The sequence below is a fragment of the Giraffa tippelskirchi genome, chromosome 12 (assembly GCF_054371585.1).
Source record: "Giraffa tippelskirchi isolate mGirTip1 chromosome 12, T2T-mGirTip1v1.2.pri, whole genome shotgun sequence".
Lineage (NCBI taxonomy): Eukaryota > Metazoa > Chordata > Mammalia > Artiodactyla > Giraffidae > Giraffa > Giraffa tippelskirchi.
Genome location: NC_137286.1, coordinates 44,712,580 through 44,738,006, shown reverse-complemented (window position 1 = coordinate 44,738,006; position 25,427 = coordinate 44,712,580). Strand labels below are relative to the sequence as shown.

Sequence of the window (25,427 nt, the reverse complement as noted above, 5' to 3'; positions counted from 1 at the left end):
ATCTTCTTGGGCAGGCGCGGCTTTCTCGCGAGGAGTGGGCGCGGTCTGCTTTGACCTGGGGGCGGGGCCCAGAGGTGCCCTAGCGCAGGCGCAGACCTGCCGTTCCTTTACCGGGCTCGGTCTGGGGTTCTCCGGATAAACTCCTGGAAAAATGACGTCAAGTCAAGGATTCCCAGGATGTCAGTTCCAGACGGGGCCTGAGGGACCAAATACACGCTGGTTTTATGAGCGTGTATTTGCAGATCAGAGGAAAAGGCCCGATAAAATAAGCCCTGTTAAATTCGAATATTAGGTAAAACAGCGAGTAGTTTTTTCGTTTAAGTATGTCCATGCAAGGACTTCTTGGCAGTGCACTGATTGACTTCGTGCTCCCAATGCAGGGGGCAAGGGTTTGATTCCTGGTCGGGGAACTAAGATCCCGCGTGCCAAAGCGCAGCCAAAAAAAAAGTTATGTCCACGCAACATTTAGGATATCTTTTTATACGAAAATATTATCCAGTTTATCTGAAATTCGACTATAACGGAGTGTCTTGTATGTTTATTTGCTAACAGGCAGTCCCACAAGGCCAGAGAAGAGAGTAAGGGGACCCTGGGGTCTGGATCCCAGCTCAGCTCTCTCCTTTGTAAGCGCTGGGCACTCCCCTCAGACCTTGGCGAGAAGATGAAATCAGGTAAGCAAAGACCGCCGGTGTAGTGTAGGCAGTTCCCTTTTACAGGGGGGAAACAGGAGAGACTTGTCTCTGCCAGTAGGTGGCAGCGGCGAGAGTAGAAAAGCGGCGGGTGGAGGACCTAGCATCCCAGCAGGCACTGAGAGAGTACCTGCTTGCGAATGAGTGGATGAGCAGAAGCCCAGAATCAGTGCCAGGCTGGTGCCACGGAGTATTCTGGGCTCTTTGGGGCCAGCCCCATCTCAGTGAACATCAGGTCTTCCAGTCTCCTTTCCCTCCCATCCCCTCCAGCACAGGTAGAAGGAGAGGACCAGACAATCTACGTAAAGAGCAGGGTTTTATTCACAACTTCAACAGGGAAGCAAGAAATACGGCAGGGACATCATTTGCATCTGCATTGGCAATATTCCTGGCAGCCCAACCAGAAATCATGGTAATGGAGTGACAGAGATGTGAGCCCATGATTTACTTCCAGATGGGTCCCATACAGCACCTTCCCTGGTGGGCACAATCTCAGCCATGTCGTCGTGTCTTCCTGATTAATAGCATCACTTCTGCAGTGTTTGCACCAGCAGCCTCCTGTGCTGAAGGGGAACACACAGAGGAGTTGGCCCAGGTGGGGGTGGGGCAAATGATAGGGGCATCCTGCCATTCCTAAGTGCTGGGCACCCACAGAGGTCAGCAGGGGCAGCCTCCCCACCCCACCCAGTACCTTTCTCCCTGAAGGGCCTGGGAGAGGTCAGAGCAGTGGTTTTCTCAACCTCACAGAGTGGTCATGACAGTCAATGGATATCCTAGAAATAAAGTCCAAGCACCAGGCCTGGCCCTGGTCAGACAGTGTTTTGACTCCCTGACCTCCAGCTCTGCCCTACACCTCACTTCTGAAGTCCCACCCCCCCAGGGCTAGGTACTGCTTCCTCTGAGAGTCTCCAGTTGGTCTTCAGGTTTCAGGCCTTCAAGACCAGTGGACCCAGAGGGGCCATCGTCTTCCTTCAGACCTAGCCAGCCTGAGTACTTAGCCCTTACACCTGAGGTCTTTAGGGGCCGCGCGGCATGTGAGGTCTTAGCTCCCCAACCAGGGATCAAACCCGTGTCCCCTGCAGTGGAAGCAAAGAGTCTTAACCACTGGACTGCCAGAGGAGTACCAGGCTGGTGGTTCTGTGCATCAGGAGGGTCAAGGTTGACTGGGGCTGGGGATGAACTTTCTCTAGGGAATGCCCCTCCCTTCTTTCAAAATGTACACACTATATGCTAGGCACAGTGGGAGACACGTGGTTAAGTCAGCCACTGGTACTGCCAGGGAGCTCACAGACTGGTAACAGCTTCTGTTTACTAAGTGTTTTCTATGCATTAGGCATCACGCTCAGCATGTGACATAAATGGTCTCATTTAAGGGAAGAGGGACACTATTATTCCCATTTTAGGGATGAGGAAGATGAGGCTTAGAGAGGCCAAATGACATTTCTAAGGTCCCACAGCTACCAAGTAGCTGGATTATGAGCCCAGCATGCTGTCACCAGAGTCCACATTCTACTATAACTTACTGCCTTCTTCACAGAGCAACAAAGTACCAGGGATGGTGTGTGGGATGGGGAGGCGCTGGGAGCAGAGAATGGATGAGCTGCCCCTATGCCAGGCTGGAGACTAAGGCTGGCTTGGCTCCATCTCTGAGGCCTTGAACCCTACGTGCATGCATGCTCAATCACGTCAGTTGTATCTGACTCTCTGGGACCCCATGGACTGTAGCCCGCCAGGCTCCTCTGTCCATGGGATTTTCCAGGCAAGAATACTGGAGTGGATTGCCATGCCCTCCTTCAGGGGACCTTCCTCACCCAGGTCCCCTGCCCTCCTCCAGGGGACCTTCGAACTTGCATTTCTTACATCTCCAGCATTGGCAGGCAGGTTCTTTACCACTAGCACCACCTGGAAGCTCCCCCCCAAATCCTATAGGTCAGTGGTTTACAATCAAGGGTGATTTTGGCTCCCTCCCATGACCCCTCACCAGGGGACCTCTGGCAGTGTCTGGGGGCATTGTCGACTGTCATAACTGGCCGGAGAGGGAGGCTACTCTAGTGGATAAAGACAAGGGAGGCTGCTAAACTTCCTACAGTGCACAGTACAGCCCCCACAACGTAGGACTGTCCAGCCCAGAAGAGCAGAGTGCTGGGGTTGAGAAACCCTGCCAGTGGTCACTGAGGCAGATGAGAAACTGGGAAGAGCACTGGTCAAAGTGAACAAGGTCCAGACTCGGTCCTGGCTGCTGCCTCACTCTTTTCATCCTTACCCTGGGCCCCAGGGTCCCAAAAGGCACATACAGGGCACAACAAAGGTGGACAATGGGGGTGGGGCAAGTCTGTGTAGACCGGGGGTGGGGGGGGGGAAGGTCCTACTGGAAGAAGCTGGATAAGTCCAGGCTGCACCTTTAGACTGGGCAGTGGGTGAGGAGGAACGTCTTCCCCTACTTTTTTGTTCCTCGGGGTTTGCTGAGACAGTCAGCTCCTTTTCTTTGGAATCTTACCCCTTTGAGCTCTGGATCACAGGGAGAGCCTAGAATCCCTGGCTTTCCTGGGCCTCTCCTGCCCTGGCTGGGCTCTCACACCCTAAGCCCAATGTGGGATCCAAGGGGAGCCCTGGCTGAGTTCTCCTGGCTCACCTGGGTGTGAGGTGCTGGGCCACTGAGGCTCATGCCCAGAGCTTTCTTTTGCAGGAGGACCCTGAGCAGATGATGACTCAGCTGCGGTGTCTGGTCCCTCAGGGAGGTGTGGGGAGCTGTCCCCAGTAGGGATGGGTTGAGGGGCTCCAGGCTCTTCTTGCCCATGAAGTGACCTAGAAAGGAGGTGCCAAGGCACAGGGAAGTCAGGGAGCAAGGACGCTATCCCAGTGAGCCAGTCCCCATCTCTCCCACTTCTCAGTTCTCCTGGCAGGAAGATACACAGCCTTCCTCCTCCTGGTCACCAGAAACCACAAAGAACCCCCGGTGGTGGCAAAGCCTGCACCTCAGCTTTTCCGGAGCAGGGTAGAGGTGGGTGGAGGGGATGGCACAGCTGGAAGGGGTGGTGGGAGGCCCCAAGGGCCAGGAAGAAACTCTGCCAGTTGTGTTGTCTGCTTAGAAGAGGGACGGGAAACAGCAGAGAAAGAAGTGAGGACAAGAGGTGTCTAGAAGGTGGAGGTGCAGAGAGAAGACACACTAGAGGTTGGAAGATTCAGTGCAGTCTTGTTTAAGGGAAGAGGCACAGGCTGGCAGGTAGATCTAGGATCCAGCCTCAGCTCTGCTTTAAACCGGCTGAGTGAATGATTTTAACCAAGTCATTGGGTCTGGGTCTCAAGTTCCCCCATCTTACTAGATGAGTTCCAGGGTCCCCACTAGCCTGGATACTAGTGTACTTGTTGAGGAGAGGCCAGAGAATTAAGGTGGGAGGGGCAGGGAGCGCTTGCCAGAACCCCGAAGACTCACCGGTGGCCCAGAGGTTGCCCCGCGGGTGCACTCGGATCTTGCTGGCCCGGCTGCGGGTCTCCGGGAGATCCCAGCCGAGCGGGGCGGCGCCGGCCACGAGCAGAGCGAAGAGCAAGAGGCCGCCAAGCAGCCGAGCACCCCCAGCCCGCAGGGTCATGGCTGGACGCGGGCGACGCCTCGGTTCAGGTGCACTTGGCGGTGGCTCCAGTCCCCGGCGCGTGCCTTCCCTCCTTTTAAACCCGCGCCGCTGGGGGCGGAGCCTGCCCCGAGGAGCCCGCCCCCGGCGCGCTCGCAGCCGCCCCGGCCCCGCCCTCTCGGACTCGCAAGTCGGCCAGGGCCAGGGTCGGGGACCGCTTTCACCGCCCCCACGCCCAAACTCCTGCCCCGACGTGGGCATGGCTTCCTCAGGGTGTCCGGCCCAAGCCTACCAGCTTCAAGCTGAGGATGGGGGCAAAGCCGGCTCCCCTGGCCCTCCTCACCGCTCCCAACGGCCGGCTTCTTCACCTCGGAGCCTCTCTTAAGGTAGAAAAGGGAGCAAGGACGCCTCCTTCGTGGTTTACAATAGACGTTACAGTGCCCAGCAAAGTGCCGGGCACCAGAGGAGCTTGCCAATCGGCCACTCTCTCCTGGAGCATCTGACCTGCTCACCCAGCTATCTTTCTGCCCTCTCTCTCCCAGCCAGCACTCAGCAGGTAAAGCAGAAATCACAGCACATGCTCCGGATGGGAGTGCAGAAACGATGGACCTCACCTCAAATGGTGAGAGCCTGGCTTCTCAGGCGGCCAGGAGGCAGATCTTTGGGTCAGGGGAGTGAAAGGAGCCCTGGATCCGGAATCTATATACAAGCTGTGTGATCTCTTTGACCCTCACCTTCTTCAACTGTCAAATGGGAATAACCCCGCTGCCCTATTTTTAATAATCTTACCAGTTTTTAGCCCAATTATTTTGTGGCAGGAAGCAGCAGTCCTACAGGACTCTCAAAGTCAGCACTCTCCTCTCAAGGAGCCTTCCAGGCTTGTCTTAGAAAGAACTTTCAGGTCAGTGGCAACATTTAATGAACAGAAGACTCTGTGCTCCAGAGTAATACATTTATTTTTGCTTAAATGTTTACCAAACACCAACGTTCAGAGCACCATACCAAGGAAAGGAGAGAAGACAAAAGATAACAATCTGCTCCCACCGCAGCTGACTATCTCATTGGAGAGACAGAGTACAAAAGGAGTCAATGAGGGAGGCGCAGGATACCGACCAACCCCTGGGCTCTGGGCTCTGGGCTCTTCTCAGAAACACTGCACAGCGTGGCTGTGAGAGAACCTACTCCCCAGACTGGCTCAATAATGGTACCTGCTATTATTACTCTTGCCATATCTAGCTCAGCAAGGCTCTGTGGATCACCATCTTAAAAGGGGAAGTGTGTACAAGAAGCTGATTGTCATGCTGAGCTCCCAGAAAGCAGGCAGGACAAGGACACTCCGTTTCTGGCCCAGGCTTTCTTCCCACTCTTCCTGCTTCTCATCTCCCACCCTGGCATTTACACCTCTCTGTATTCTTGTCACTGCTTAAGCCATGGTGTACAGATATAGCTCTCATCACCTTCCCATTATAATCTTTCCCTTTTTGACCCCCTCCCTCTGCATCCATCACACACCCATCCTATCTTCTCTGGTCCTCAGTCATAGAAGTTAGGAAGTGGTACTCAGTGCTGCCTCACTTAGATGCTTGAAGGAATCTTATTTGGCAGGTTTATCTCTACTCATTTTATAGCTGCAAACAGGCTCAGACTGGAAACTTGCCCAGACGTCACGCTGGAATCAGACTTCAGGTCTGTTCAGGAGCACTCCTTCAGGCCCCCAGTCATCAGGAACCGATGCTGCTTTCTCTGAGCCACGCCCACTCCCGCTATACCATCCTGTTAAAGAGCAGGTTGGTGTGGATTTCTCAAGGGGGCAGGGAGCAGGCACTGACTGACTGAGTTTCACCTCTCTTCTGCAGGTGACCCTGGCACCTTGGTTCTGCTCTGACAGGTTCACTTATAGTTAGGGAAACTTCCTCTAACATAGCCTGTGTTCACAGCTCCAACCACACCTTCGAGAATGATCCCAAATGCCCCTGGGGATTATTTCATCTGTCAAGTAAGCACAGGAAAAGAAGGACCTCCAAGGACACTGGAGAAAGAAGCAGGGCAGCAGCTCCACAGCCAGCTATAAACCACTGTCCTAGGAATGTGCAGTGTTAGGCACAGCAGAGAGGGGGCTTGCCTAAGACAGCGCTTCCACATCAGATCCCTCAGGGAGTAGTGCTGGGCTGAATTTAAAGTGAGGACCTCAACTACACACTGCCTGTTCCTAAGTCCTCTCTCCCTGGGGGAAGACAGACAGTGAATCACATGGACTGTGAATCATATGGAACTGCCAGGGGAAGCTCTTCAGAGCTCACTCTTGACCCTCAGAGATTTCAGACAATGCAGAGAAGATTCAAAGGACACCCAAAAGATGAATAAGGAGTGAAAGATAAATGGCAAATCCTCTGATAACCAACACCAACGAAATATTTAAACTGCATCATGCTTTTAATCAAAGATTGTTTAAAATAAAGAACATATATATTATTGATTGCTATGTTTCATTAAATTAGAATCAATTACAAATAACATCTTTTCACAGCCAAATCTTTTTTTGTTATTGTTTTCCAAAGCACTTACATGCATACTCCTTTGTTCACCAACACTATTTTGATGCAGTAAAGGCTAGTACTATGTCCATTTTATAGATGAGTTAACTTAAGTAAACGCAAGTTAGTTGCAGAGAAGCTAAACAAATGGAGAAAACCTGAGTGTGGACTTCAAACACATGAAAGGTACAGAGGACAAAAGAGAAAATAAAAAGCAGAAATTTAAATGAGACATAAATGAGCCTAGAGAAAAAGGAAGGGGGACAAACATAGAGATGCTCAGAATAAGATGGTGTAAAATCATTCTCCTGGCAAATCTCTGAGCACAGATCCCATATGCATGGGTTGTGGAGAGAAAAAGAAACATCTTGGGACATCTTAGGTCCTGCTCTTTAGGTTCAGAATGGGCAAGGGGCTGTAGAATCAGGAGAAATGCATAATCTTTAAGAGAGGAAGAAAAAGTGTCAGGGATATTTGATACAATTTCACAAAGTCAGAGGAAATACACAGAACTAGCTAGGATATCAAAATATTAACCATTAATAAGGAACTAATTCAGGAACTGAAATTGCCAAAATACAAAAATTTTTCAAGACAATATTCAAAAACACAATAGAGAAGATACATCTAATGAGAAAGTGATGAGGATGCCAAGAATGGGTAAGAAAGCTAAGCAGCTGCTGCTCGGCTAAATGGCACAGATGCTTGGGAAGATTACGACAACCCTAACCTAGTGAGAAGCCCCAGGCCCCGTGTTCATAAGATGATTTGGGTGTAACATGTACTTCACGGGGCATTGCAGTAACTGAAATAAATACTCTTTTAACTCCAAAGAGGTTTAAATGCTTGGAAGTTTACCGGAGAATCTCACTATTTCTAGGAGATTTACTGAGGAAATCCATGGAAGAATGACCTAGGGCTTCTATGAAAGAACACCCAAGGGCCTTGTGATTGTGGGGTTTATTCCAGATAAATGAATCTCATGAGAGTTTATAAAGGCAGGATAACTGGGTTATGACATTGTGGCCTGATAAACATAACCAGAATTCAAGTTCTGGCTCTGCCACCCACAGGTCTGGAGATCCTGGGCAAATCTCTTTACATCCAGTTTCTCTCTTTTGTAAAATGGAGTTTATTTTGAGGACTAAAGGAGGAAAAAAAAAAAAATCTGTTATAAATTCAAAAGCACTTGGCCGGGCACTGGAGAATTCGGAGTACTCACTATTATTAGCTGGATCCTAGGAAAAGCAAAGCCTGCCTTACATCTGAAGCCCATTACAGGGGAAAAAGCCTCCCTGGGTAGCGGGTGAAGCTATGGTGTTGATACAACAGTCTGCAAAATGCCTATTACATCATGACTTGTTTGATAAACAAATGCTAGAGTACCTACCTCAACTTTTGACCAATTCCAAGAAACATGTTCTATACGGCATTTTCTCTTCTTGCTTAAATAAGTTGTCAAGCTGACAACTCTCATCAAAGCATCATGCGAGCAGATTTCCTTACTTGCCTGCCTAAAGTCCTGAGTACAAATTATTTTAACTAGATTCCTTGAATTAAAGCTGGAAACCAGCTTGAAACGATACCAAATTTGGCTCAAATGGTAAAGAATCCGCCTGCAGTGCAGAAGACCTGGGTTAGAACCAGCTTAGCAATCTAAATAAACCAGTCAGTTAAAGTAAGGGTTTTACAGAAATGATTCTTGATGGAGAATAGGTGGCATTCCAGAAACTCCTAAAATTAATAGAACAAGGATCTATAATTTGAAAGTTGCATTGAATATAACTGTATATGAGAGATGAGTAACTACTGTTTTTATAATACAAACTTAAGAAGAAGCAAGATAACATGTTCTTGGCTGGTAAGGATAAGAGTCTGGATGTAACAGACGTGAAAAGAGGTTTATCAGAATGGAGAAGAAGTATGAAATTTTTGTTTCTTAAAAAAGACCATGAGTTTATAAGGACTTCCCTGGTGGTCTAGTGGTTAAAACTCTGCACTTCCAGTGCAGGGGGTACGGGTTTGATCCCTGATCAGGAAGATCCTGCATGCCACATGATGTGATCAAAAAAAAAACACCACGAGTTTTTAAAGATTAAGGAAAACTGCTTTACAGGAAAACTAACTGAAGGAAGATTCCTGGCTGATTAGATGGGTAGCTGATTTTTTGCGAGGTGGCTTTCTGCAGAAAGGGCCAAACTATACCTGAACATTCTCAGGAACAGCTCTATGAAAATCATTAGGCTAATTAATATAGAGATTATTGCATAATGCTACACAGTGTCCTTGCAGTGAGGTCTCAGAAGTTTCTAGACCTCTGAGTGTCATCACAAGTTTTAAAAAAAATTCCCACTTTATATCCATTCCATGAACCATAGAAATGATTCTTTCCCTCTTCACATTAGCCCCTAAGGAGCTGAGAACCAAAGCGATGGATCTCCTCCAGCAGACAGCAGGATCTTCTGACATGTCTTGTAGGTACTAACCTCACCTCCCATTTTATCCTTTCTCCTCCCACGCTTATTTCAACCCCAAATTCTTCAACTGTTTTATATCATATCACATAGTACTGGAAGTATCTTTATGAGCCACTTTGTTCCAAATCCTTTCTGGAACAAAAGAGGGTACAAATAAATCTAAAATGTGAAAAACACTGTGACAGGCACTAGGGGATATACAAGAATGAATTACAGGCTGGCCTTGTTTTCATGCCTTCAAGGAGCTAGTTGGAGAGCTGGACATACATAAGACAAACCACTCTGAGGACAGTGAACAAAGTACTGAGGAGACAGCACCAAGAAGGAAGCACTGTATACCTGAGAGCTTGGTGGAGAATTAAAAACACCCCTCTTTGAGCTCCCTGTGCATCTCTTAAGGTTGCACTTACGATCCTACGTGGAAAGATCTGTTTACACATTGCCCCAATTAAGGCACTGAGTTCCTGGCAGAGGAGGGACCTTGCCTCACTCATCTTTGTCTCCCCAGGGCCTGGCCCCAAAGCTGGCACAGAGTAGATGCTCAATAAATGTCTCCTGAATGAGAAAGCTTTTAGTAAGTAGAGAAGTGAGCAGGCACTCCAGGCAGGGCGACCCAGCATAAACAAAGACTGGATGTCTATACAGTGAGACCAAAGTCAAAGGTATGAGAACCTGGGGCCTGCTAAGAGCTGAGGTCAGAAAAACCCTGAGGGCCTGGGATGCTACAGGACCTAGAAGGCAATGTCCTTGCTGTTTCTGATAACCTCTGCATATTCTAGTTCCTAACACATTTTGGTTACACAGAATTCTTTCTACATCCAGATTCACCGTAATTACGTGTGAAGGGTTAAATTTGTTATTTCTGAAACTTCTCTGGTATTACTTGTGGTTATAATAAAGGAGAATAGGGACAGAGACATGCCTAGCCAGGAAACAGCCTGAGGAGCTGACAAAGGTCCGTATAGTCAAAGCTATGGTTTTTCCAGTAGTCATGTATGGACATGAGTGCTGGACTAGCTGAGCACCGAAGAATTGATGTTTTCTAACTGTGGTGTTGGAGAAGACTCTTGAGAGTCCCTTGGACTGCAAGGAGATCCAACCAGTCCATCCCAAAGGAGATCGGTCCTGACTGTTCACTGGAAGGATTGATGCTGAAGCTGAAGCTCCAATACTTTGGCCAACTGATGTGAAGGGCCAACTCACTGGAAAAGATCCTGATGCTCGGAAAGATTGAAGGCAGGAGGAGAAAGGGATAAGAGATAATGAGATGGTTGGATGGCATCACTGACTCAACGGACCTGAGTCTGAGCAAACTCTGAGAGATTGTGAAGGACAGGGAAGCCTGGCATGCTGCAGTCCAGGGGGTTGTAAAGAGTAGGACATGACTTAGCAACTGAACAACAAACTGAGGAGCATCCTGAGGAAGGTGGACAATCCATTCAGCCAGGTAGAATTTCTGAAGCTCAATAGAGTGATAAATGTCATAAGAAAGGTACCTTCAGAACCAGGGGGAGCTCCCACACCTGAGGGGTTATTAGCACTTGGTAACATCCTTATGCAAATGACCAAGAAATACAGTCAGGGATAACAGAGCCTTTATTCCAAGCCTAGGTTCTTTGAGAAGCATGTGACTCCCTAAGAAAACTGACAAAAGCCAATACTTCTCCCACTGAGAAAGAGAACACAGGAAGAGAGACCAAGAACACACAAACAAAATGCAGAAAACAGGATTAACATAAAATATTCTAGAAAGGGAACATGTCATTTTAAATAGAACCGTTGGGAGATAAAGTTTTTAGATTTAAATTTGGCAAGACCAAGATAATGTACTCACTAAATATCAGGCAAACACAAATCACTTTAATGATTCATATGCTCTGATCCAGAATAACAGCACAACAGTGATGCTACCCTTAGTTACTGCTTCTGGTTCCAATGCATGATTACACTGAACACTTAGTATATGCTGCCGGATGCTACTGGGAAAACAGAGCACAGTGTCTATAAAACAGGGCTCCTGCAGCGGAGGAACTTACAATCTGACAGGGGAACTTGAGTCCACAGCCACCAAGATACACAAATAGTATAAGGCTGCAAACATTGAATGACAGAGAAGGAATAATTACTTTGTGAAAAAAGTGACACTCGGATAAGCAGAAATGAGAGTATAAAATAAGTGAAAACATGGTGGTACAGCACAAGGATGCTTTATGTCAGCACAATTCAAAGTCTGAACTTCACACGTAGGGAATATGAGGGTAAATACAAAATCTGTGGTCTAAAAAGAGATACTTCCTAAAGGTAAAAGGGGTACGAAAATGAACTAACAGGTGGAAATGATCTAAAATAGGCACAGACCAGCATGTTATAGGAAAACTGGATGTAAAGTTATGCGAGCAACAGTCATGAGTTATGTTTCTGGAATCAAGGGATAGCAATGAGAATGGGATGACATAGGTAAATGTTGGCTTTTAAATGACTAAATACGATGAGAAAATGACAAATCTAGGTAAATATGCCTTCAAAGAGAAGTTGAAATGTGAAGGGGAAGTTTGCACGAATTGCCATAAGCTTCGGTTTAAAGACAGGACAATCGACTGGAAGTGTCCTACGGGAACAGATAGAAACAGGACCTGAACTGAGGACAGGCACTTGGAGATAACTCGTGGAGACTAATGAGAGTGGATGAATCACAGCCAACAGATAATCCCATTATCATGTTGTCATCTGAAGTTTTCTCAATTCCTCTTCGATTCTCTTCACTCACAATGGTTAAATCCACCTAACTTCCCACTAGCCCTGTAAAATCTCAAAGAGCTTATACTTCCCTTAAAATAACAAATCAAGCATCTCTGGCATTTCTTACATTTCCAAAGAGCTTTTAAAAATATATCTACTGAGATTTCCCTGGCGGACCAGTGGTTAAGACTCCGCACTTCCAATGCATGGGGCACGGGTGTGATCCCTGTTCAAGGAACTAGGATCCCATATTCCTTGTGGTGTGACCAAAGAAACAAAAAAACCACATTATGTTTACTAATAAAATCTCCCAGTTTTAAGTCTTATGTTTTAGCCTAAAATATAAAACCTGGGAACACGGTGCCTCATCCCACAAATAATGTTTTTTTTTATTTTTGGCTACTAGAGTGAGTCAAATATTTTTAAATGATCTGATTACTTTTCAGAGAAATTTAGCTGTTGCTTCAAACTACGGCATCCAGTAAAGGAGGAAAAACAGTAATTTTACAAGACTGGGTATGAAAATAAGCAAGTGAGGAAAATATAAAAACTCCCCTCCCAGTAAGTGTTAAAGGAGGAGGAACCTGGATCACGGAGAATACAAGTACAAGCATGTTTACACTCTGGTGAGCTAGGATCACAAGGAAGTTTGAGATCCCAACCTTTGCCAGCAGAACACACGACATCTCCCCAGAGAAGTCTCAGACAGGCTGCTACAAAAACAGCCAGTTACTACTGGCTCAACAGTTAACCCCACCATCTTTAGGTTATCAGGAAGGAAAAATGAAGTAAGCAGCAATTTTCTACCACATGTGGAGGTGGGATGGCGGTGGGGGTACATTTCAGCACTCTCCTTGGCTCATGAGAAAATAGAAATACTATGTAAGCCTCAAAGACAGATTCAAAGAAGCTCCTGTTAGCAGTAATTTGCCAAGTTTCATACTCTGTTGATATCTTTAGGAGTCTGTATGCAAAGTTTGAAGGCTAAAGCCTAAAGAATGGATTTAGGATGGCTGTTCTCTACAGGAGAGGGTTTCAGAAGATTAATGTCCCTGTTTTCATTCCATTCGAATTAAAGTATGGGCTGATTTCCATCTCAGTTGAACAAATCATAGAAACCATTCATTTAGCCCACTATTTTGCAAAGTATTGAGATTTCACACTAACACAAGAGAGAACAGAAAGATTAAGAGTCTTTTGTGCTTAAAACACACCAGTTACCACATACTCCCTACTTCGTTTACTGTCTCAGTATTAAAAAAAAGAAAACACAACTGGGCTTTGCTTTTATCACTTTAAACCTTGCCTTCTGTTAAGTCTGCATTAGAGAAAAGTAAAGCCAGGCACTTAGGAGAACAGATTCAGGCAAATTATGAGTCTAAAGAAAACAAGCAGCACGCTTGCCCTCCAGCACCTTTCTCATGCCTCCCCCAGATGCTAAAACTCACTGCCACCCTGTAGAAAGGGCTGAGAACTCTCAAGTGCAGAAAAGGTTACAAGTCTACAGGAAAGTGAGAGTTACTGAAACTCTCAGCAACCAGCTGGGCTAATATACATCTGAGCCACACCCTCGTGAAGAGTCAATTTTATGACTAAGAGATCCTACTTCTGCTTCACAAAAACAAAAACAAGCAGACAAAAACCAATTGTCAGCATTAGGATAACCTTCTTGGCTGAAGAACTGTTCCCATCAAAGCCTTTACCTCCCCAAGGGGCGCTAAGAACCAGCACAGGAAAGCAAATTTCAAATGCTTTCCCGACAAACACAAGTCAGGGATAAGGGGTTTCGATATGCAAAGTCTTTTATTTAAAATTTTGAAAAGTTAAGACTACGACCACCTCAGTATATGCCATTCCCATTAGAAGGAGGAATGGCAGTTTCAAACTCGGGCAGAGCTGTATTTTCATTTACAGAATTCTGTAGGCACTTTATAAGTGAAGCTTGGCTTCAAAATACAAACACTGGGGGCTTTGGCTCAACCTTTTAATATAAAAAATTCACTGATGTACAAAAATGCGAAGTGTGATAGTGACAACATATGAAAATCTGTGACTGAAAGTCTCCTCGAGTGCACGTGGTGGTGCACACACACCCGCCCACACGGACTCTGGCGTGGAAACATAAACTAATGCAAACCAGTGCTACCAAGAAGCGCCAACATATGTTCTCCATTCCACCAACCACAGATCGGCATCTACTCCAAACATTCAGTAACAAGAAGTACAACATCTTCCAGGAACAGCAAGGCAGACTTCTTACTCACGATGGACCAGCACAAATAAACCCAGCAAAAAGAGCACAGCGTACTAGAAAATAAACACAGAAGCACAAGTCAGAGAAGCTTGGAAAAGTTCACAAAGCCTCAGTTAATTAACTGGCCTGTGGGACCATGATAAATCACTAAATCATCCAACTGGCTTTTCATCTTTTAACTGTAATCCATTTAATAGTTTCCAAAACTCATGAAACGCAAAGTATCGGATCTTACCTTAAATTTAGGATAGTCATTCATGAGGATCGTCACAATCCCAATATAAGGAACAAATCTAAACAAACAAACAAACAAGAGATTAAGGATCACAGAACTTTCTAAGTAGCTATTATCATTTACGGAACATTCTCAGTTCTATCTTTCATTGAATACTGATTTTCGGCTGACAAAGTCCACTTGTATATACTGTTCTATTAGACTCTTTCAACAGCCCATGTGATAGGGAAGTTAGCGATATCACCATTTTATAGATGAGGAAACAGTTGCTCATGCCCAAGGTACATGGTAGAACCAGTACCAGATCTGAGGTTTCTGACCTCTAGTTGGTGACCCTAATGCCACATGCTTATTCAGTGTCAGGGGCTGGGCTTGTTATTATAACCTTGGGAAAGCTGTCAGTCTAGCTGGGGAGACCAGGCAAACATAGCCAGAACTTTACAAGGTACTTCATGTTAAGTGTCCCAAAAGTGAGTATAACAGCTCTATTATAGTACTTAAGATTTCACCACTCTCTCCTTTTATAACCATGTGTAATCTGGCTTGGGCTCTCTTAATCCTGAAACTTCTTTTGGAGTAGTCTAAACCCCCAGTAGCTCAGTTGGTAAAGAATCTGCCTGCAATGCAGGAGACCTAGGTTCGATCCCTGGGTTGGGAAGATCCCCTGGAGAAGGGAAAGAATACGGCTACCCACTCCATTCCAGTGGGTATACAGTATACCCACTGTATAGTCCATGGGTCACAAAGAGTAGGACACAACTGAGCAACTTTCACTTTCACTGTCTGCAGAAGACCCGTCTCAGCTCCCGTCTTCCTTTTCATCTCTGCAGCATTTGACTTTTGATGACCAGAAACCTGCCCATGAAACCTTTCTCCTTGGGTTCCGTTAACACACCAGTCTCTTCCTTCACCTCCACCTACCTCTTGGCTGCAACACCTGTTTTTTTATTTTTCACTAGTTCTTGCTTCCCTGTCATCCCTAAAGTTTGTGCCCTCAAACTAGGTAAAAACCACGTTATTAAATAATCTCATAGCACCTCATATATTTTCTCAGAAATCTTCATCATGAGTTTAATTACAGAATTAGTTGCCTAACTAGCTGGACAGTATCTGTCTTCCCTACTAGACTCTAAGCTCTCCAGGGGCAAAAACAGTGCCAATCTGCTCCCCACTGTATCTTCAAGGCCAAACATGATATACAGGGCACACAGTAGGCTTCCAGCAAAGACTGCCAGACTGAAGGTTGGGATGTCCTGGCCTCATCTTTTCTCTTTCCCTGGGGAACCTCATCTCCTCCCAGGACTTCAATTTTCCCCTCAAAACAAAAGACTCCTCAACATAAAAATTCAGGGGACAGATGTGGGAGGAAACAGCTGTTAGAAATGTACAACTTTCTTTTTCTTCCTTTGCTCCTGTTGGATTCCAGAGTGGACTGGGTGATACCATCCCAGAGCTTGTCCTAGAGAAGGGAGGCTGATCTTTGCCTACTTCAAAGTATCTCAGATATTTTTATTCTGGGCACTCACAACCGATGCACACACCAAAGGTACACAAACAGAAATGACCTCCTATATAACACCTCCAGCATCAAAGGCTCAGGCAGTCTTGAAAAACAGAAGTTTTGTCTGGGGTGCATTTTACTTCCTTTTGAGAACTCCTCTTACTTCCTGTTTCCTGTCCCCACCCCCATCCTACCCTTCTCCCTTCTGGCAGTACTATCCAGACCCATCTCTCCTCCTCCCCAAAGTCCCATTCCTGTAAGTTGATGTTTCTTAAAACCTACACACCTCTGTTGTGAGAATCACTTGGACAGCTTGTTATGATGCTCTATCTTCCCAGGTTTACTGAGTCAGTATACCTCCGGAAGGTTGGGCCCAAATGACAGTTCTGCACATTTAAGTACTAGAAACACAGCTTTAGCCAGTGAGATGTATGCAACAGGTGTGTAGTGACAACAACTTCCTCTTTTAGGGCCCATGCTTTAGTTTCGACCCCTGGGACCTCTAAGAACTGAACGGTCACTACAAAATGGCCTTGCTAAAGCCCTAGGAGGGTAGATAAAGGTTTTCTATATTTTTAATACACATATTTTTTATTTTTAATGCAACAACTCTATTTCTTTTGTCTCATTTATAACATCTCATATAAGCAACAGTTTCCAGTCTTTCAGAAGGAAAATCATCTAATTTAAGAATATAAAGGCAAATGCCTTTCAGTAAAATGAAGATTAAAAGTTATAAAAGCATCTGTGACTTCCATGAAAACAATTATGAGGCTGCTAATTCTGGCCTGATGAGCAATTAGCAACCATTCTCATGGGTAGAGACTTTCACTGTCACCTCCATGCAATGATATCTATGCTCAAAGAACCATAATGATTACCCAGTCTGCTTATAGGTTATCGGTGGAAATATTTTTTTCCCCTAAAGGTGGTTTTACCTTGCTTATCATAAGTGAAATAGAAGCAACCTGATCTTTAAGAGTAACAGAAGCAAAATATAAGGTTGCCAGAATACGACAGGGAATCCAAAGTCAAATGAAAATTTCGTTATCTGTACCACTGATTCCCTCTATGGACAGATAAAGAGTTGCTATCATCAGTCATCTTAAATTCAAATCATTTGCACTTTTTTCCTACTGAACTCAGATAAACTCTGCTGAAGCAGAGTTGATAATAAGCGGATGTTTAAAATAAGTTAAAAAAAAAAAATGCCACTCACAAAGCCATCTTCAACACCAGACAGTGGCAGGTTAACATCTAGAAGGCAGAGTATAGGTAAATACATATTCCCAGGAGTTCTCAGTATCAAAGGTGCTGCTATGAAAGAAGCCTCAGAAGGAAGCAGGAAGAACCATGTGCTGATGTTTTGGGTGAAAATAATCTGTCAGATGTCAAAAGAGGTCTATGCCTGGGAAGTCTGGACCCTAGTAGCTGACTTAAGAAGGATCACTGTTTCCATTCTGGAATGATCTGTTTAAAGTTAAGTAAAAGTACATTTTGAAAGCCTCCTCTATAAACCTGATTTCAGTCAACAGAGAGCTCACTTACTCTGTTCCTTCCTTTATTTTTATTCTCTTTATCATTGTCAATATTTTTCTATTTCCTGATCTTCTGCCAGGCTTTCTCCTTTTCTCCTGTTGCTTTCTACTCTTCTGAGACTAACAGCTTCTCTTGTGTTTTTCAACTACCTGAAGTTAGAAAGAATCACCCCTATTCTTAGTAGGTTCAGTATTAGTTTCACTTTCTAAAATTGTTTTATTATATGCTACAACATGAATGAACCTTGAAAACGTTATGCTAGGTGAAAGAAGCCAGACATAAAAGACCACATATTTAAAAACAAACAAACATATATTATAAGATTCTGTTTATACAGCATGTCCAGAACAGGCAATTCATAGAGACAGAAAGTAGATGAGTGGCTGCCAGGGGCTGCAAGGAAAAGCGGACAAAGAGTGACTGCAAATGAATGCCCAGTTTTCTTTTTGGGGTGTGGAAATGTTCTGGAATTAAATAGTGGTGATGGTTTTACAACTTTCTGAATATAATAAGACCCACTGTACTGTACACTTTAAAAGGGTAAATTTTATATCCCAATATATATGAATTATAGCTCAATAAAAAATGTTTTAAACTTGTTTTTATTTAGTGCCTTAGGCTTCAGTGTGCAGCTGTTTGAGAAAAAAAAAAATAATTCCAAGGTTTGGGTACAGTCTGACTGAAACGTAGTTTAGCATTTTATAAACACAATTTCCACAAAAGGAGGCGATGTGCCCCATTATGTGTCAGGGTTAAGTGGTGACAGGACCAACAGAAAGCGGATTTGTGCACTTAAGGCTGTGCTCCTGCTGCTCACATCCCAGGCGCTTACACCTCAGGGAGGGTTATTTCATTCAGAGTTCCAGACTATAACATTTTTTTATTAAGAGCAAGAAAAAGGTCTATAACTTTCAACGTTATGATTTTAGAAATGATACTGTATACAGTTAGGGATTAAAAATAAAAATTATTCAGAATGACAAGCTACTTGAGAAAAAGAAAGCCTGGTTTCTCTACCTTTTCACCGGATGATGCATTTTTTTTTACCCCAAACGGGGCCAGAGTGAGCAGACAGAGCAGCATGCAACACCTGAGAATCAAGATCTAGATAAAGGGACACTGTCATACCAGTAGGAGTATAAATAAAACTGTACAGCAAAACTTGTCAAAAGCCTTAAAATATGCTCATGTTTCACCAGGTCACTCCACTTCTACAAATTTACTGTGAAAAAAGCAGTGGGCAGAGGCACTGAGACATGTAACAGGTATGTTCCTCTTTAACATTGTTCACAACTTAAAAAAAAGAAACAATTGAAGGCATGCAACAAATAGGAGGTTGGCTAAATAAAAATGTGGTCTTTCCACATAGTGGAGTAGCATACAACTTTGAAAATGATGATATGGAAACAAGTCTTTTGATCTGTAGATACTAGTAATATTGGGGGATAAAAAAGGTTATAAGCAGCGTGACCATTCTTTCCCCATACACAACATGTGTTTATGTCTGTATACACACTTACATTTTAAGATCTGCATCTTCACATAAAGATTAAAAGAACATGAACCAAAAAATTAAACATTTTTGGAGGGAGTGAAAAGGAGAGAAGGGACTTTGCTTTTTGATGTCTGTTATTTCCTTGTGTTTCTACAAGAATCTGTACATTTGCAATTAAAGGAAAAGCAAAAAGACTCAAAGAAGGTGATATTAGCAGCACCTTGGGAACAGAGGGAAATAGGGACTATGCCTTCTCTGAAGCCCTGATGTATCTAATTTGAATTACGAAAGTATGTTTGGCTCTATCCTAGGAAATCGAGTTCCCTTGGCTTACACACAACCCAGTTCTGCTGAAACAAAACACAGGGGTGCTTTTTCTGACCCATTGTCTTTAGCCCCAAACTGAACATCTCTTACACTGTAACTTTTACTTAACAGCTTGAACTTATTTCTTTACGGGAATACGGTTCATCAGTTCCACTGTTGGCTCATGGGACCACTGAATCCACCACGTCTGTTCTAGGTTAGAAGGAGCAGTGTCCTGACAGTGGATGAGAGTACCACAGGCATCTAAATAGTGAGAACAAGTGGCTGCCCATCTCAGGTGTTATACCAGTAATTTGGGGGTGATGGTTAAAACAGTGGGTTCTGGAATCAGCCAGCCACTTTTAGTATCAGTGTCATCTTAGATAAGCAACCTCACACATCCGTGTTTCCTCATCTGTAGAATGGAAATATTAGGGTTGTTCTGAGGTTAAAATGAGGTAATTCGTGTCAAGAAAGCACTTAGGATGAGTCTCTGGCACATAGTAAGCCCTAGTAAATGTGAGTTATTGTTAATACTATTAATAACATGAAGGTAGTAATAATCCCATACTTCCTCATACCAATAACTTACAATTCCTGTCCTCCACTCATCTGTTCTCCTGATAAAATCTGAAATAAACAGGCTTAATATAACTTTAAAATTTCATTTGACCTCAGTAATTTCACAACTAGAAATAACACAGTATGGAATACATTATCGTGATGAAATTAATCTAGATGAACACTTTGAGTTGCTGACTCAGTAAATACTTACAAAACATGAGTTTTAAGAAGCAGGATTAATATCACTCTGGATCCCCAGAGCCTAGCACAGAATAGACATCAGAGTATGTGGGAGGTGCACAGAAACGTTTCATAAATGAATTTATGATTTAAACAAATGAATTGTTTAAATTGTCACTCCAATTCATCCTCATCACTAATATTCTGTTCTTTTTAAGCAGTCCACATTCTCCCCTCTGGAGCAGTAAACCTGAAGTTACAGATGTGTTTTAAGAAGCGTATGTTTTCAAAAGACACAAGGTGATTTGACCAAAACAGGACCAAACCATTATATTCAATTGTGTATGATCAGCCAATACAATTGAGATAGCCAATGTGTCATAAATCTCCCCTCTATACTTACCCCCTTGCTCTCCCCACAACATCTTTTTTCTCTAGCCAATGTTGTCCTTGTTTATAGAGGCCTCGGTCATCAACCGCATTATTATCTCCTTTGGTTAAAAACTTGATATGTCCATTTTGCCTTAAAAGAGTAAGGGAAACCCAAGTCATCAAATACCTTCATGCCATTTCAAAGTACAAAATTTGCTCGTGATAACTGAAAATTCCTATGGAGCTGTGGTATTTTATCATCATTCCCAATATCAAAATAATTATTTAGCCAAAAGGATGTTCACAACTGTGTTGTTTATAACAGGAAAAAACTGAAAACAAGCTAAAAGGCTAACAGGAGCTGAAATCCATACAAGTGTTAAAGATAATGATATACAAAAACATTTAATGACATTAGAAGAGCATAAAAATTTTATTAAGTGAAAAAATATTACAAAATAGCATGTACAGAATAATTTTTTATATTTTCATGTTTATAATAAAATAAACACAAACCACCAACTTTCTGGAAATACCAAGAGCAAAGGAAAACATTAAACTATCCCACAGGATATAATCTGCAAAATTAAGACTATGGGGAATTGCAGAATGACCCAGTTTCTTTAACCAATAAATTGTAAGAAACAAAGAAAGTTGGAGAAGGAATTTACAGATTAAATAAAAAAGACATAAAGCTATAGTAACCAAATGCAACTGAGGACGTCCTTTAAATCTGGATTCAAACAAATTGCTGAAAAAAGTTAAGACACAATTGGAAATGTGAACAAGATTAGAAACTTAATACAAAGAAACGTTTGTTCATTTTTTTAGATGCAAGCATGCTAATTATCTGGAATCAAGATTGTTGGGAGAAATATCAATAACCTCAGATATGCAGATGACACCACCCTAATGGCAGAAAGTGAAGAACTAAAGAGCCTCTTGATGGAAGTGAAAGAGGAGAGTGAAAAAGTTGCCTTAACATTCAGAAAACTAAGATCATGGCATCTGGTTCCATACTTCATGGCAAATAGATGGGAAAACAATGGAAACAGTGAGAGACTTTATTTCTTTGGGCTCCAAAATCACTGCAGATGGTGACTACAGCCATGAAATTAAAAGACAGTTGCTCCTTGGAAGAAAAGCTATGACCAACCTACACAGCATATTAAAAAGCAAAGACATTACTTTACCAACAAAGGTCCGTCTAATCAAAGTGATGGTTTTTCCAGTAGTCATGTATGGATGTGAGAATTGGGACTATAAACAAAGCTGAGCAGTGAAGAATTGATGCTCTTGAACTGTGGGGTTGGAGAAGACTCTTGAGAATCCCGTGTACTGCAAGGAGATCCAACCAGTCAATCCTACAGGAAATCAGTCCTGAATATTCACTGGAAGGACTGATGTTAAAGCTGAAACTCCAATACTTTGGCCACCTGATACAGAGAACCAACTCACTGGAAAAGACTCTGATGCTGGGAAAGATTGAAGGCAGAAGGAGAAGGGGATGAAAGAGGATGAGATGGCTGGATGGCATCACTGACACGATGCACATGAGTTTGAGTAGGCTCCGGGAGTTGGTGATGCTGCAGGTGATACTCCGGGAAGCCCGGCGTGCTGCAGTCCATGGGGTCGCAAAGAGTCGGACATGACTGAGCAACAGAACTGACTGAATTGCTGCTAACTATAGCTTATTGGAACTAGGTGATTGGTACATGGAAGTTTATTATACTGTTTTGTCTACTTTTGTGAATGCTAGAAATCCTCATATTAAAAGAAAAATTGAAAAAGAAAAATGTTAAGCAAGGTCTAAAAGGATAGACCCAGGTGTGAACAGCAGCTATCTATGGGGTTTTAAGTTTTTTCTCCAACAAATATACACTACTTTTACAAGCCAGGGTCTATATAAACATCATCTTACTTGATTAGACAATTATTGGTTTAATAATACTAAAGAACCAGGCTTCCCTGGTGGCTCAGATGGTAAAGAATCGGCCTGCAATGCAGGAGACCTGGGTTTGATTCCTTGGCTGGGAAGATCCCCTGGAGGAGGGCATGGCAATCCACTGTAGTATCCTTGCCTGGAGGATCCTCAAGGACAGAGGAGCTTGCCAGGCTGCAGTCCATGGGGTCACAAAGAGTCGGACACGACTGAGCAACTAAGCACACACACATACAAATGAAATAAATTAAAAAATAATAATAATGATACTAAAGAACCATGTGGCTTCTTGTAATCTTAAAATTAATTGAAATTTACAGTTGACAAAGACTATCTTAAAACTAACTCAAATGAGTTTGAGCTAACAGTTTGACTAGAAAGAAGAAAAATAGCTTCAGCTCCTACAGACTAATACCTACTTAGATTCTAAGGCAGAAACTGGCTCACTAGACACTAAATCATCGGCAGATAGAACTAAATTGGAGGTGTTGCAGACACTAAAAACATTCAAGTGCAAACAGTGTCATTAAAAATGAAATTCCAATTAGAAAAAATGCAAATATATACAGAGAAAAATAGCCTGTAGCCGACAACTCAGTAAGTGAAAGAATGTTTGAAAAATTCTAGACGGTAAAAGAAAACAGGTGTGGGGGGGGTGGGGATAGTGAGTTGCAAGAGACCATCACAAAAATGCAGAGTAAGGACTAAGTTACCACCATGGCAAATTCTTCTAAACTCTTTATCACATGCCAGTATTCAATATCATCAAATTATAATACTACCTACAGGCTGAACTTACTAAATACATAATAGAGTAGGCTATAAAATAAGATAAAGAGTTTATAAGTGGGGAAAATGTGTAAAGAATTGCTCACAGGCTAATACAAAGAGCTATCCCAGAGAATTTAGTCAACTGGTAACATTTAATAGCTACCTTCCACCTTTTAAGTTAAAAAACCAACTTCATTCTCTCCTCTTTCCTAAGGCATCCATTTTGGAAGAAAATGGAAGACAAGAAACAGGTGAGGGAAGAGAAGGATTTAAGGAAGATATTTTTTGCTGTTTGCCACAGTACATATCGCCACAGTTTTCATTCCAATCCCAAAGAAAGGCAAGGCCAAAGAATGTTCAAACTACCGCACAATTGCACTCATCTCACATGCTAGCAAAGTCATGCTCAAAATTCTCCAAGCCAGGCTTCAACAGTACGTGAACCATGAACTTCCAGATGATCAAGATGGATTTAGAAAAGGCAGAGGAAGCAAAGATCAAACTGCCAACATCCATTGGATCATCAAAAAAGCAAGAGAGTTCAGAAAAACATCTACTTCTGCTTTATTGACTACACCAAAGCCTTTGACTGTGTGGATCACAACAAACTGTGGAAAATTCTGAAAGAGATGGGAATACCAGACCACCTGACCTGCCTTCTGAGAAATCTGTATGCAGGTCAAGAAGCAACAGTTAGAAGTGGACATGGAACAACAGACTGGTTCCAAATTGGGAAAGAAGTATGTTAAGACTGTATATTGTCACCCTGATTATTTAACTTATACGCAGAGTACATCATGTGAAATGCTGGGCTGGATGAAGCCCAAGCTGGAATCAAGGTTGCTAGGAGAAATATCAATAACCTCAGATACACAGATGATACCACCCCTATGGCAGAAAGTGAAGAACTAAAGAGCCTCTTGATGGAAGTGAAAGAGGAGAGTGAAAAAGTTGGCTTAAAACTCAACATTCAGAAAACTAAGATCATGGCATCCGGTCCCATCACTTCGTGGCAAACAGATGGGAAACAATGGAAATAATAAGAAACTTTATTTTTGGGGGCTCCAAAATCACTGCAGATGGTGACTGCAGCCATGAAATTAAAAGATCCTTGTTCCTTGGAAAAAAAGCTATGACCAACCTAGACAGCATATTAAAAAGCAGAGACATTACTTTGCCAACAAAGGTCTGCCTAGTCAAAGCTATGGTTTTTTCCAGTAGTCATGTATGGGTATGAGAGTTGGACTATAAAGAAAGCTGAGTGCCGAAGAATGATGCTTTTGAACTGTAATGTTAGAGAAGACTCTTGGGAGTCCCGTGGACTGCAAGGAGATCCAACCAGTCAATCCTACAGGAAATCAGTCCTGAATATTCACTGGAAGGACTGATGCTGAAGCTGAAACTCCAATAATCTGGCCACCTGATGCCAAGAACTGACTCATTGGAAAAGACCCTGATGCTGGGAAAGATTGAAGGCAGGAGGAGAAGGGGACAACAAAGGATGAGATGGCTGGATGGCATCACTGACTCGATGGACATGAGTTTGAGCAAACTCCAGGAGTTGGTGATAGACAGGGAAGCCTGACGTACTGCAGTCGATGGGGTCGCAAAGAGTTGGACACAACTGAGTGACTGAATTGAATGAACTGACAGTATATATAACCTTACCTGCATGCACATCTCTGGTGTTTTTTTTTTAAATTCTCAACTTTAATTCTGAAACATAATTTCCACAATGTTTAATGCAGCCTTTCTTTATAGATTCCATGATAATCCCTAATCTTCATATGACTTTTGCATTTCTAAGTTCTTTAATTTGATTCCTCAGGATTTTGTCTTTAGTTGCTTAAGCAAGAAGGGTTTCCACATGCTTTATGCCCTTAGTTCTTTTTTTAAAAAATTTATTTATGTTTAATTGGAGGATAACTGCTTTATAACATTGTGTTGGTTTCTGCCTTATATCAACATGAATCAGCCATGGGTATACATATGCCCCCTCTCTCTTGAACCTCCCTCCCACTCAAGATAACTTTTTTAAAATAAAAAACTCCATTTCAAAGGATCACATATAAAAATGTGCAACTTCTGCTCTACCCAAAGCAGGGTCTGATTTTCTCTGATAAATCTGGGGGACAGTTGATCCTGATCTGTTCACAAAAGGCAGTGCTGAGAACAAACAACACAAATACACTTTGAGAATTTGGAAAACACTACCTGTACTGAGTAAACCTTCACGATTCTTAAAAAAAAAAAAAAAAAA

The 25,427-nt window shown here is 43.2% G+C and overlaps 2 protein-coding genes and 1 long non-coding RNA gene across 11 annotated transcripts in view; 1 reads left to right on the top strand and 2 right to left on the bottom strand.

The window, feature by feature from the left end:
- The first annotated feature begins 12 nt into the window (after window positions 1–12).
- LOC145528494 (uncharacterized) lies at window positions 13–25,427 on the top strand. The gene is made up of 5 exons (XR_014070464.1): window positions 13–292; window positions 553–671; window positions 18,737–18,802; window positions 21,286–22,158; window positions 23,382–25,427. It is a non-coding gene; the product is annotated as an uncharacterized LOC145528494 (long non-coding RNA).
- NMB (neuromedin B) lies at window positions 995–6,112 on the bottom strand. 2 transcript variants are annotated; one of them, XM_081546955.1, is made up of 3 exons: window positions 4,123–6,112; window positions 3,322–3,494; window positions 995–1,252 (listed from the first exon to the last, which is right to left on the bottom strand). In XM_081546955.1, the coding sequence occupies exons 1-3, from the start codon at window positions 4,517–4,519 to the stop codon at window positions 1,217–1,219; spliced, it is 606 nt and encodes a 201-aa protein (XP_081403081.1). In that variant the 5' UTR covers window positions 4,520–6,112; the 3' UTR covers window positions 995–1,216. The 2 variants fall into 2 exon arrangements, with proteins under 2 accessions (XP_081403081.1, XP_081403078.1); XM_081546952.1 differs by having other exon boundaries at window positions 995–1,247; window positions 4,123–4,364.
- The window catches only part of SEC11A (SEC11 homolog A, signal peptidase complex subunit), a 32,015-nt gene continuing 20,380 nt past the window's right edge, over window positions 13,793–25,427 (bottom strand). For 6 of the 8 annotated variants that reach the window (XM_081546948.1, XM_081546945.1, XM_081546949.1 and 3 more), the window contains 3 exons: window positions 20,486–20,605; window positions 14,498–14,555; window positions 13,793–14,315 (listed from right to left, as the gene is read on the bottom strand). In XM_081546948.1, the coding sequence (XP_081403074.1) occupies window positions 14,265–14,315; window positions 14,498–14,555; window positions 20,486–20,605 (229 nt within the window). In that variant the 3' untranslated portion in view covers window positions 13,793–14,264. The remainder of the gene's footprint in view (window positions 14,316–14,497; window positions 14,556–20,485; window positions 20,606–25,427) is intronic. The other 2 variants (XM_081546947.1, XM_081546950.1) reach the window with 2 other exon arrangements.